General features: G+C 44.4%; 1 protein-coding gene across 1 annotated transcript in view; it reads left to right on the top strand.

Moving 5' to 3' along the window:
* The window catches only part of SORCS3 (sortilin related VPS10 domain containing receptor 3), a 210,652-nt gene that overhangs the window by 153,534 nt on the left and 44,322 nt on the right, over nucleotides 1-12,796 (top strand). The window contains exon 14 of the mRNA XM_009643479.1: nucleotides 2,302-2,409. Coding sequence (XP_009641774.1) covers nucleotides 2,302-2,409 — 108 coding nt within the window. The remainder of the gene's footprint in view (nucleotides 1-2,301; nucleotides 2,410-12,796) is intronic.

Genomic DNA, 12,796 nt, shown 5'->3' with positions numbered 1-12,796 from the left:
TGACTTTCCACGGGAGCTGAGCGCCCCGTTCTTTGTCTGCTTTGCAGAGGTCCCTTCCCACTAAGTCTCATGAAATGGCATGTGCAGTACTCTCAGTGCCCCACCCTCTCTATTAAACAAATAGTGATTTGGAGCTGGTATCAATAAGCTTCAACAGGTTTCCTCCAAAACTGTACCCTTGGGGACTTTGGAATTTGCTTCATATTGCCTCAGTAGGCACCTGTTTTATGGGCAGGAGTGGAATAGATTAAAGGGTACCTGTATATCTATTAGTTCTCAGGCTGAGACATTGTACAATAAGTTTCATCCAAGAGAAAAGAAGGGGGATAGTTCAAAGAGGCGAGAGAACTTTAGCTGAGCTAATGAAGCATACTGTTCCTCAGAAATTGAAATGCTATTTAGATAGATAAGCATGCAAGCAGAACAGCATACAAATGCACAGGTGTATGGGAAGATACATACATTTAAATAAATAGATCTGGGCCAGAGAAGCTTTTTGTATGCTCTTGTACTCCCAGCTTTCTGTCTTTGGTCTATAGTCAGCCTCCTATCCTGGCAGATGTGCATCGTGAGTCAGGTGAAAGTGTTTCGCTAGGTGCTGTGAGAAGCAGATAACTTAGGGAATGATGACTGCAGGCTTTGGCTTTCCACACTAGAGATCTGAGGTCAGCATAGCCCGTTGTTTGTAATACATGATACAGCGGCCACCTGGTCCTTTGGTGGCATCTCAGATCGTGTCTCTGATGCTACCTGCTTGGAGTGGGGAGGATACAGTTTCCAGACAGACCCTCTCAGACAAATCCAGGTGCTCAGATGTGCATCCTCCCCAGACTTTCCTTGCCTGGAAAATAAGGCAAACTTAATTTTTCTGTTCACTTTAAAATGAGAAGTGTTTCCTGCAATTCAGAGAAGTTTGTGCCATTATTGACTCTTTGGTAACGTCCATCGAGAGTAAACTGTCCACTTTCACAGCCCAGATACCTCACAGAATTACAGAGAATTCTGTAATGACCCTGCTGGGAGAGGATCAAATAATTTTACAGCCAATAAACCTTTGTGCTTCTCTGTTTGTTCTTCCTTTGCGGGTATAATTTAGAGCTGAAATTCTGGACTGCTGCCAGGGTGACATCAGGGCTGGTCGCTCCATGAGGGCTGGGAAGACCGGAGCTGGTGGAGGTCCCTGGGACAGCAAGGCAGGATCTCGCAGCTGGGCCCGTCCCACCATCTCACCAGCCCTGGGCATCACACACCTCACTGGTGACAGGGACAGGCTGAGGCCAGGCTGGGACATCAGCCTGCGCATCAGCCCCATGGCCAGGAAGGGCTTTGGCAGAGCTGGAGCCTGGCATTCTGATGGTGTCAGTGGGGCTCCTAGGCCATGGATGGGGTGAGGGGTCATGAGGGAGGCTGGGAAGGGACACGAAGGCATGGGCCACCAGAGTCCTGACCTAGTCTGTCTGCTGGTGCCATAAGTTAGACTGTCCACTCGCCTGCTCCTATGTAGTTATCAGAGGCAGAGGGGTTGCTGGGGTGTAGCTGAGAGCAGAGTTTGCTCATCTAAAAGCCTGCTGTACTAACTCTAATTCAACCAAGACCCTGTCGGCTGGGTTAGGATACACATGCTCTTCGATAAAAACAGAAAGTAAGGCACACGGTGGTTGTGGGTAGGGACAGATGATCAAAAGCCACTGAATTACCCTGGCTTGTCACTGACAGCATGAACGCTCTCAGGCTCTACGAAGGGAATCACTTTCATTGTAACCAGCATACAACTTTGTTTTACAACCGTAGCAGGCAAAGAGCACACAGACTGTGGCTCAGTTTGGCCTCCTTCCTCCGCCTCTCTGGAAAATGGAGACCACCTCTGAGATGGCATGCAAAGGAGTATTAACAGGGCTAGAGAGATTGTAGCTAAAGCCATATGGCATTGATACACGCCTGGGTCGGATCATCCCATGGTGGTGACAGCAGTTTTCACGCATTCAGGCTAGGGCTGCCTATGCCAGGTGCTATCATAGATCCAGAAACAGGGCTTGGCAATGCCCCTTGATCCCTTGAAGTCTGATGTACAGCTGGATCAAGTATATCCATGTTCTTCTTGCCGGTGTTTATACTCTCTAAGGCTTTGATCTTTCAAAGTACACCAAAAGCATGAAGTAGTGGGCTGGGAAATGGCAAAGATTGGTGCTTGTCTATAAATCTAGCTGCTGGAGCTTGCAGACCTTAGCCAACATTTAATTGCTGCATTTGCTCTAGAATAAGTCTTTTTATGTGTATAAATCTTGTCTGCTTCTATCCCAGGGTGAGTTTTGATGAGGGAAGATCCTGGAGTAAATACAGTTTCACATCAACACCACTTTTTGTGGATGGATCCCTTGTAGACCCTGGCATAGAGACCCAGATAATCACGTAAGTATAGTAGCTCTTAACTTTTTCTGAAATGGGATGGCAGAAGGGGTGCATGGAGATACCTAAATGCATGGTGAGCCTCATCGTGTGCAGTGCAGCATTGCATAGCTACACATACAGTGTTGCATGAAGGCACGGTGCTGTTTTGTGGTTTTTGCTGGTGGCCACAGACCCAGGTGGAGTGTCCATGCATCACGTGGCAAACAGATCATGGAACCAAACTCTTCCCAGTAGTGGCAGGGGGTATAACAAGGAGACATGGTCCAAGGAGAGTTCAGATAAGACAGAAGGAAAATCTGCTTCTCTGGGGAGTGATGTAGCCCTCATAGCTTGCAGAGAAGTTGTGGTATCACCATCCCTGGAAGTCTGCAAGCCTTGTCTACTTGAGGCCACATCTGCCCTGACCTATAGTTGGCGACAGTCTGTCTTGGAGTAAAAGCTTGGACTGGTGACATCCAGAGGTCCCTTCTCATAAATACTGCTGAGATTGTGTTCCTTGGGTCTGATGGCCTAGGCACTGCAGTGCTCTTCAGAGGCCAGAGATCTGTATGGTTGCACCTAATGTCAGTTCTGTGCTTGTTCCAGTTGTGCAGCTTGACTGTCTTTTGAGATTGCTGCTGGGTATGAATATCCCCAAACCTTGTTGCTTGCTGTCTGCATTGCGGGCTGTACGTCTGGTTTTAGCTCAAGCTAAAGGTGTTCTCAGTGTGCATGTGCAGCACTGAGCTCAGAATAACTTTCCTGGTCTGGGGTGTAGTATGCCAGGGATTACCCATACCGTGGAAGGAAGAGCCTGGGTTGGTACTGAAGGTGCTTGGAACTTTCTCCTCCTAAGATTGCTGAAGCTCTGGGTAAGGCAGGTGGAATTGGTGGAGTAATATTGGCCCAAGAACAGGCCAGGATCTGAGTTTAACAACCAGGGCAGAGAGGGAACTTTTATGTTCAAAGACATCTTCAAAGAGTCATCTGACCTCCTGCACAAAGCGGATCAGAGCACTCTGTGCTGGGATTCTGAACGAAGCAAGGACACGATGCGCCGCCTTTGTTGCTTGCAGAGATGCCTTCTTACCTGTATTTTCTCTGAGCTGGCTGAAAGTTTTCTGAAAAGGACCAGAAAGCAACGTGGCTAAGATGCCTTAGTCTGAGGCACTCCTGCAAAGCATATCTGCAGCTGCATGAAGAAGTGCCTTTGGTTAATCACATCAGACACAGTTGCAGCACTCCAACTCAGGGGCAGGGGATAGACTATAAATTTCACTTTGCAGTTGGCTTGCTTTTCCTGCTTTCTGCACCTTCACCTGAAGTTCCTGCAGATTTTCACTACTTGCAAGAGAAAAGGGATTCAAGCCCAGTATATTTTCTTCTAGGTTTCAGTCCATCTGCCTACTTATGTGGCAGAAATGTGTAGGTGGATTTCATTGCTGGTGTCACAGGTAGTGACAGACTGAGAGTAGACTGCTGGGTATGCTTGTCACCAGTTTCTGAGGAAGCTTGGATCAGATAACATGGGCATGTCTGCTAGTGATTTGAATTTATTCCAACTGGGTTGCTTGATCTGTGTTGGGATGCCTTTCAAAAATCAGACCTACATCAGCCTTACACACAGAGAAGTGACTGTGTGGTGAGGAGTGGTCTGCACCTGCAGTGGAACTTACCTTAGCTGCAAGAAAGGGGCTGGGGGGAAATCCTCTTATTGCAAAGCTTTATTTGAGCTGGCTTCTTTGCCATCTGTGCCATGACAGATGAAGTGTCTTGGTGCTGTAGCCTTGGGAGGATCAGGAAGGTGTAGCCAACTCCTGTATAGCTCATCTATATCTCCTGTGCTAAAGTGTCCTTGGAAGGCCAGGCTAAGTGATTATGGTTATCCTTTATGCCTATAAAGCACAGGAGCTGCACACTTAAGTTTGTTTCCCAAACAGCACTGGGGCAGAACAAAGCAGCCTCCACGTCTGTGTCACAGACAGCTGTTGAGATTTTTGTTAAGAGTAGAGGTTGTATCAGTCTGGTAGGGTTGCTAGTTTTTCCTTTACTCCAAAACCATGCCTTGGCTTTGGCTTTTTCTTCATAAAAGTGGAGTACTTGTTTGTGTAGAAGAATATGTCAGTGCATCTGCTGCCTTGCTATCTGCAAATATTGCCCCTATTTTTGCAAGGAGCAAAACACGACAGCATATGATATACCTGTGAGCCTTTTCACAAGGCTGCTGTGAGCATCCTGTTGGGGAAATACATGCCAATCCCCGGCTAAAGACTACACGCTGCATTCTGTTCGCTCTACACGTTTTTCTCCAAATGCAGAAATAACATGCTGTTTTCTGTGTTGGTTAATACGGTGTTTTTCTGTGAAATTCTTTGTGCAGTGCACAAAGTGTTACTGCTTTCCAGCCACACACACGTGCAGACACAGGCACACACACGCAGAGGGACAGATCTGTGCTCAAATAAATCTGCACATCAGCACCTTCGTTGGAAATCAATGGAGCTAATCAGCTTCAACTAGCTGTGGATTTGCCCCATTTACTTATGAATCAATGCAGTTTTCTTTTGAGATGAAAGATGCATTTTAAATCTAAGGTTATTGTTACTTGTATCTCTGTAGTCTTCTGATGGAGAATCTAGGAAGTGCTTACTGAATATTGAGTATCAGCTTTGTTGAGAGATGACTTTTTATTTTTAAATCTTTGCAGGCATATCATTATTATTATTATTATTGGTATTGTTTTTATTATTACTGTCATCACTAGCAACTTTTAAAACTATTCTTAATAGTCTGCAAAAGCCATACAAAGAAATTTCACATCATAATTGCCATAAATGTTTAGGGAAATTCCTATCCACAACATTAAGGAACTGAGGAGGAAAGAGACCATTTAAGCAAACCATTTCTATGCAGATCACTTGGGTATTTCTCAGAACGAGAATTTTAGTGAAGTCATCTATAAGGGTAGCGTGGGATCATGCTGAGCTTGTGGAAGCTTTGGCTAAGAATAAATCAGTTGTGTTTCTATTGCTGCTGGCCATCCTCTGAGCCAAGGTAACACATGGTGGTTGGAGGTATGTGGAATCTGTGTTTGCGGGTAGAAATCCTAATGATATCAAGCAGCTGCTGAGAGGAGCACAACGGTTTGGGCTCAGCATACCCCATAGCTGAGGATGGGATCGGTGGGAGCTCTTAGAGTAGAAGCAGGGCTGAGGCAGGGAGACCAAGACTGTGCTCATATTTGTGTACCGCCAAACTGGGTAGGTTAGTGGCTTTTAAAGATTTGTCTTTCATGCTGGAAAATGCAAAATATTTCATCTGGCGGTCTTGGCTGATTCCTGCTAGGAAAAATTTCTTCCATTGATTTGCATGAAAGTGGTCTGTGTTCAACTACTTCCGGAAAAATAATAATCTGAGGGTAATGTGTATTAAATAGTCATTATACTCCAACTATTATTAACATATTGCATTATTAACAATATTATCATCATAGTATCTTATTAAAATCAGTATATCAGTAGAATGACTATTATTCCCAACCTTCATCTTGTGGCACATCCTGTGAGTGGGCTCTCTGGGCTGTAGGAAGCAGCAACAGTTTTAGCTTGGAATTCACACCGCTTCATGGCTGTTACGTTAGCAGTTGCAGTATCTGTCTGTATTGTATGAGCATACTAGGCTTTTTGGATCTTCTGTACCTTCTGCTGTGTATGTGTCCTAAGACAGTCCTAAAGAACTTACCAGTATGGTAAAATCCGTAGATTTGCATGTAGGGGCATTATATGATTCTGAATATCTTAGTGTACTTTGAATTGGGAGCGGCTTTGAGTGGAAAATTGGATAAGATGTCTTGCAGAGGTCTGTTCCAATCTAAATTATTCTATGACTTTGTTACTTCATATGTCTATAAGGGTGCAAAAATTAATTATTTCCTTACAAGTATAGCTGAGTGGGCTCCGCTAAGAATGTAGTTTTGTGACACAGAGGGAGGTACCATGAGGTTGTGTGAGCTGCTCTGACTTGGAGTTACTGCCTAATCAAGGTGAATCCACTCTCCCTGCCTCCATTTCTGGCTGATCATCCACTTCTGCCGTTCCTTTCGCTGTTGTTCTGACATTTACCTCGTCTGACAGGATGGTCAGTTCAGCTCCTTTAGTGTCACAGCACTTCGAGAGATGTGTACCAAAGCACACTGCAGTGCTTGGTGCAGGTCTGAGGAAAGCAGCTGTGGAAAACGAAGGGTCCTTTAGGAAAATAACTCAAGTGCATTAAGAGCGATGGGTTAGGCATGTTCTGGATGACCCAACGAGTGCCGAGAAAGCACTGGTCTTTTTGAAACCTAAAGTTTTCTAACTTCTCTCCTGTAGCCCTCACTGGCGAGCAGTGGTATCTTTTAATGATTTCATGTTCTAATGGGTCAGATCGAACATTTCTGTGATGACAGGCCATAGGCACAGCGTGTTACTTGCCCGAGGTTGTCCACCAGGGGAAAGGAATCAGACTGTATTCCCCTTCTAGCTGACTGTGATATATCCAGACAGAAAGCAGTGTTTGCTCAAGAGAGTTGCTACTCTGTACCATTCAAATCAGAGACAAGATGTTTTTGTGGGTCCAGAGGTGGGCTTTATGTTGTTCCAGCTCTGACTCATAATTATTATCCCTGCCACTTCATCTCCTGTGCTAAGCATCTTTCCAAACCTACATAAAGAGAAATAACCTTTTTGCTTCACAGCCCTACAGAGCATTGCTGTCATTTCAGTAGACTCATTATACATGTGTGTGTGAAGACGCTCATTTATAGATGGGGATCATTAAGTTTGTCTGTGCTGATAAATGTATATTTATGTAGACACACCCACGTGTGTGCATATAAATATCTATGTGTTTCTATATATGTATATTTAATGATCCAAATATATCTGTGCATGCATCATTGAGCATTAATGTTTTCAGTGAGAGGATTTAATATAAGCTGGTCTGCCAGCATTGCTGTGACTGCTGCCCTTGGCTATGTGTATTTTAGAAAACTTTCCTGGTTTTAAATGAATAGGTTATGAGCCCTGGCCCTTTCTAACACCTTCTCGTTTACATGGTCATGAAGCTTTACCAGATATGAAGTTGGAGCATATTTTTTTTCCAGGAGGCCCATAAAATTACTGGCAATCCATCACTGGGTAGCAGAAGGGTGAGGCAGAATGAGTAAGTAATTGAGAAATGTTGGAAAAGGTGAGATGGAGACCAGGAGAGGTTTGAGGTGAGAAAGAAAGCATTAAGAACACAGGCCATACTGAGCCAGACCAGAAGTCCCTCTAGCTCAGTTCCATGCTCCAACAGTGGCAAGTAAAGGATGCTAAAATAGATATATTAAAGAAAAAATAAATTATGATTCCCTTGTGCACTTTTCTCATTTACAGAGATTTGCAAATAAGGGACTTAGCCAAACATAGTGTTCTTTGTATTTCTAAGGCATTCATGATCTTTCCTATTTTTTGAGGGTTTTTTTCCCCTAAATCCCATTAAAATTTAACAGTCACATTATCATGTGGCCCGGAGTTCCGTGAGTTAACTCTTACTCTGAAGAACTGACTGACTTGTGGAAGACATCAGCAAGGTCTGTACAGGTATGAAGGCAACGTGGACAGATTCTGATTAGCACTCAGCAGAGATTCAACAGATTGAGTATGAGAGAGGGGCAACAGCTCCCAGGTCCAAGCTCTGACTGAGTCAAAATTACATGGGAGCCAAGAGTCATTTCTCTGTCACTTTCTGATAAGGTGATTATCATCTTTCCTCTTTAAGCAAGGCAACATTCCCTGCCTTCTGCTCACGTCTTGCTATCACATTTAAAAGCTGATACAGGAAAGAAAATTACAAGCTGACACAATGTCCTTGGAAGATTCTACCCCTTTGCTTAGGGGTACAGAGCTGTGGATCTGCCACCTCTGAGCTGTGCTGAGAAAATAAGGCAAAACCAGAAAGGTGATAGAAAATAACATCTTTGGGATGTGGTCAGAGGAGCTGGCCTTCTCCCTGCTGGACCAGCCTTTGTCCTCCATAGCTGGCACCTGTGCTAGCAATCTCCGCAAACGAGAGAAGAGGTGAGTGGATGGCAGAAACACCAAGAGATTGTTTTTCCTAGAAGGAATTGAGGTTCTTTTTCAACATGCGTAAAGAAAAGACACAGACACAGTGTTCCCGTGGCCCAGCAGAGGCCTTCAAACCCTCCTGCCATCAATCTGGTCTCTTTTCCCTTCACTCTGCTTGAGAAAAAGAGAAAGAAGCTGTCTGGGGAAAAAAAAAAAAAAAAAAGGCAGATTTTCTTCTGCAACTCTGCTGCTGAGCTCAACAGAGGATTTGGTGAAGAGGTAATCTGGAGGAAGGGGTTCACCAGAGGTCTGTAGAAAACTAAACCCAACTTGCAGCCTCCAATGCAGAAAACAACAGAAGGGATCGCGTACAGGGGCTGTTGCGGTGAAGGATTCTGAACTCTATTTATCTTCACTTCTTCTGGGAACAAGAGTTGACTCTCTAGCCTGTGCATACTCTCAGGCCTAGAAAAACTGTGGGGTTTTTGAGAGGTTGGAGGGCAGATTTCAAAACCTGGTTTATCCAAGTTGCGTAGGTACCGTTAGATACCTAGGAAGGACTGGCAGGTTTAAATTGTTGTCCCCATTGTGTGTTTATCTCACATTTCAGTTTTCCTTTCTTTTGATGTTTATTACATTATCTGTGTGTGGTGCAACCAGCTTTATTATTGGCTGTGAATTTTACTGCAAGGCTCTGATGTGCCCTTCTGAGTTCATTGCACTGCCCTTGCTCATGGGGCTGTGCAGATGTACGTAAGGACTCTTCAGAAGAGGATCCATGAATTAAAATGAATCTGTGAAAATAATGGCTGCACACAGAAAGAAAAGTAAAATATAGAACTTGATCTGAGAACAAAAATTACAAATATAATTATTAAGTTAGGAAACCAAAATGATTGAGGGGATATTGGCATTTGCTATAGTGAGCTGCATTTCTGTATCGTCTGATCTAATTTTGAAGCCTTCTGGAAGTAATGAATAGCCGTGACTTTGCGAGAAAACGATCAATCTGCTAATGCCATCAAGTGACTCTACAACGGACAAGAAAATGTGTGTTATAGGAATTCCCATTTTATCCCAACAGATGATCAGTTCGTACCCTGGAGTAAGACAGTTGATTACCCATACCATTATCTTTGTTTGCAAGACTTAAAAACATTATTAATGATCACAGATTAATCAGTGTCACTTCCTCCTCCCATCGCCCTCCCTGCCCGAGGAGTACTCTATTAGTTAGCCTTTGCATTGCTGCATGAATTCACCTAAACAGCCCACAGAGGCACAATATTGATTGTGCTGCTGCTAATTGCCATATGAGCTGAGGTCTTTCTATGGCACCTGAATAGACAAATCAGGTGATGAGAACATCTGCTTAGAGTAATCTTCCTCAGACAGCATCATGTGATTTATTTGGCCTTCGGAAGAGGATGTCTGTGACCTGAGATCAGTTCCCAGCAATGGTGCCATGTATTCAGAAGATTCCTGGCAGAAGCAGTAACACTTGGAGAAGGCACTGGGCTCTGCGGCGTGTATTGTCTATCTTTGGCTTTCTGGGGCAAACATTACTCTCGTTGGAGTCAAGTGCTATTTATGGTCCATAGATCAAATATTACGCTAAAGAAATCAACATTGTATTCTGCAGGTAGGGAAATTGAGGCAGAACGAGGGGCGAGCCGGTGGTCAGTCACTCAGCAGGCTGTCATGGGGAGAGCTTGGCATTGGGTTGGGTCTCCTGAGTCCCAGATGAGTACCCCCCTGTGCAGACTTTTCCCATTCCTTATGGGGAAGGAAGTGCCAAGTCGGGTCTGTAATGCTCTGACAAGGTGGATGGGGAGGTAAGTGTGTGCAGGGAGGAGGACTAGGAAAGGGTGTGATGACTGGAGGCTTTTATTTGCAGGAGTGAATAAAAAAAGCCCTTACAGAAGGAGTCAGAATGAGCAGCAGGCTGATACGTGATTTCTTTTCACTAAATAAAAGGACAAGGCTTCCTTGATGACAATGCAATCCAGATATTCTCATCTAGAGGCTAATGTGCTTTGTTCCTTGTGCTTTTAAGTAAGGGCATATGGATTATATGTTCTGTGCTGTCCTGCCAGCAGCTGGGCTGGGCTGGGCTGTACAAAGCACCCAGGCGTGCTGTGGGGTGCACAGCCAGGGGCAGGGTGCTGGGCACACCTACATTCCTCGGAGCCTTTCACCCTTCTGCTAGAGCAAGCCTGAAATATCCTGGTGCCCTGATCCCACCGGTCCTTGGGGGACTGAGAAACCATATGGCTGCAGCACCTTTTCAGCTCAGCCTGGCCCTCATCCTGCACAGGGCAGAGGGTGGTACAGCACACCAGCTTTTCTGGGAGCTGGGAAGGCTCAGCCCTAGGTTGGCTGCAGAGTTCACGGTCACAGATTTTTCATAACTGGGCTTCAGTGAGCAGTGGACAGCAGGTCTCCAGAGCAGCCATACTATAGATTGAGGCATCTCACATAGTTCAGATAGTGCTAGAAGCCTTTATTTCTAAGGAGAACTTGTCCTCATTTGATCATTGTACGTGGTCTTCTTGTTTCATGATCCCGCTGACCAAAAGCTGTGAAAATTCTCCCACTGTAACTGGTCAGCCACCTCCTCATGCTGTTGCCCAGCCCGGTACAGATCTCATCCCTTCTTCTGAGCTGCCTTCTCTCTGATACCCTGTGCCAGGCAAAGCTTGTCACCCTGATCCACCACAAACTGTCCCTGTCACATGTGTTTGGAGCTTAACAGGTTCTGAGCAATGGCTTCCACATTTGTGTTGGACGTCTCTGTTTGGAAATCTGCTGATCCATAGGACGAAAGATTGAAATGACTGAACGTGCTGTGTTATCCAGCTTCTGGCAGAGGGGCAGCACCTGCCTCTGTTGGGACCACAGACCTGTTAGTGGAGGAAACACTCTGATTGCTGATACCTGCCAGTATCTTTTCTAGAAGCGGAAGGCACCATCTTCAGTTTTCAAAGCTGTCAGAAACTGGTTGTCTTTTGTGAGTGTTTCGAAGAAGAGAGAGAATACTTTTGAAAAACAGCATTAAAAATTAACGTGCTTTCCCATCCCCCTTCCCAGGTGTCTCACACTCCTTTTCATGTTGCTGGGATTTCTTTTGAAGCAATTGTCATGTAAAGTGGTTTGGGAACATTGGCAATAAATTTTTTAGAGACCAGATTTCAAAAGGTTTGGTTTGTCATTCAGGAAGTTCTTATTTTGATAGCACTTTGTATGAAAAAAAAAAAATCCATCTCCCCCATTGCCTTGAGCATTATTTGTGCAGCTAATGGAGAAATGGAGCCCAAGCTGTAGGGCTGCTTCGTAATTATATGTTCTGTAGATTACTTACTAATTGCACTTGGCATTACTTACTAACTAAAAGATCATGCTATACCATGTCATTTGCAGTGGTTTTCCTCTTCTGCTGGCACTTTAAAGGAAGTGCCCATTGAGCTAATGAATAATCCCAGGACTGATTTCCAAAGCTGAGCGAAAAGGGTCTGCCATGATTGTACTAAAGGATTTTTATTACAAGATTTTGGTTTTTTCTCTGTATCCACATAAACTTTTCCCCTGCTCCATCCGTCCCTCCTGACCTGGAATCTGACAGTGGTGCAGCTTTCCATGACCAGTTCAATATAGATTGCTAGTCAGTGCATCTGGCCAACACTTTGAATGTCTTATCTGTGGGAAATCTCCATGTCAAGGCATTCAGTTTCACTTGGAGGTGGAAATAAACCACTTCCTTCAGATTCCAGCTGCCTGAGAAATTGTGAAATTCTCATTTGACGCTTCCCCTTGGGAAACAGAATACAGACCAGGATTTTCTTGAACAAATTTGTCATCATGCAATTTGCTGTCTGCTGTTGGTATATTCTTGGTAGTTTCACTGCTGCTGTTTTTCCTCCCTCTGAATAGTAGCAGTAGAACAAAGCTACTTGTTCTACAGAACCAAGAGATGGTCTATGGGAATCACATTAATTTGCACCAGCTGAAAATCTAGATCCAAAGGGATCGTATATTTTATTTGGAAAAAAAAATGCATCTTTCCTTTCTAGAAAAAATTACCATTTTTCTTGCTCTCTTTCTATCCACAGACAGAAGTACAGCAGCCCTGAATCATCACCCAGTTGCCCTCAGGCTACTGTTCCTAGTTAACAGGTCGGCCAAAAGCAACTGAATGAAAAGCTCCAAAGTGGCTCTTAAAGACCGTATTTATTGTTTAGGAAAAAAAACCAGTCGGTGTTTTTGGTTGACGATTGCCTGCCTTTCCAGTGTCATCTTTCATCTTTTATGTTTCCTTTGTTTCT

This window comes from Egretta garzetta, unplaced genomic scaffold (genome assembly GCF_000687185.1).
Source record: "Egretta garzetta isolate BGI_Z169 unplaced genomic scaffold, ASM68718v1 scaffold8, whole genome shotgun sequence".
Lineage (NCBI taxonomy): Eukaryota > Metazoa > Chordata > Aves > Pelecaniformes > Ardeidae > Egretta > Egretta garzetta.
The sequence above is the reverse complement of the archived record's forward strand: the minus strand, read 5'-3'. Positions and strand labels throughout refer to the sequence as shown.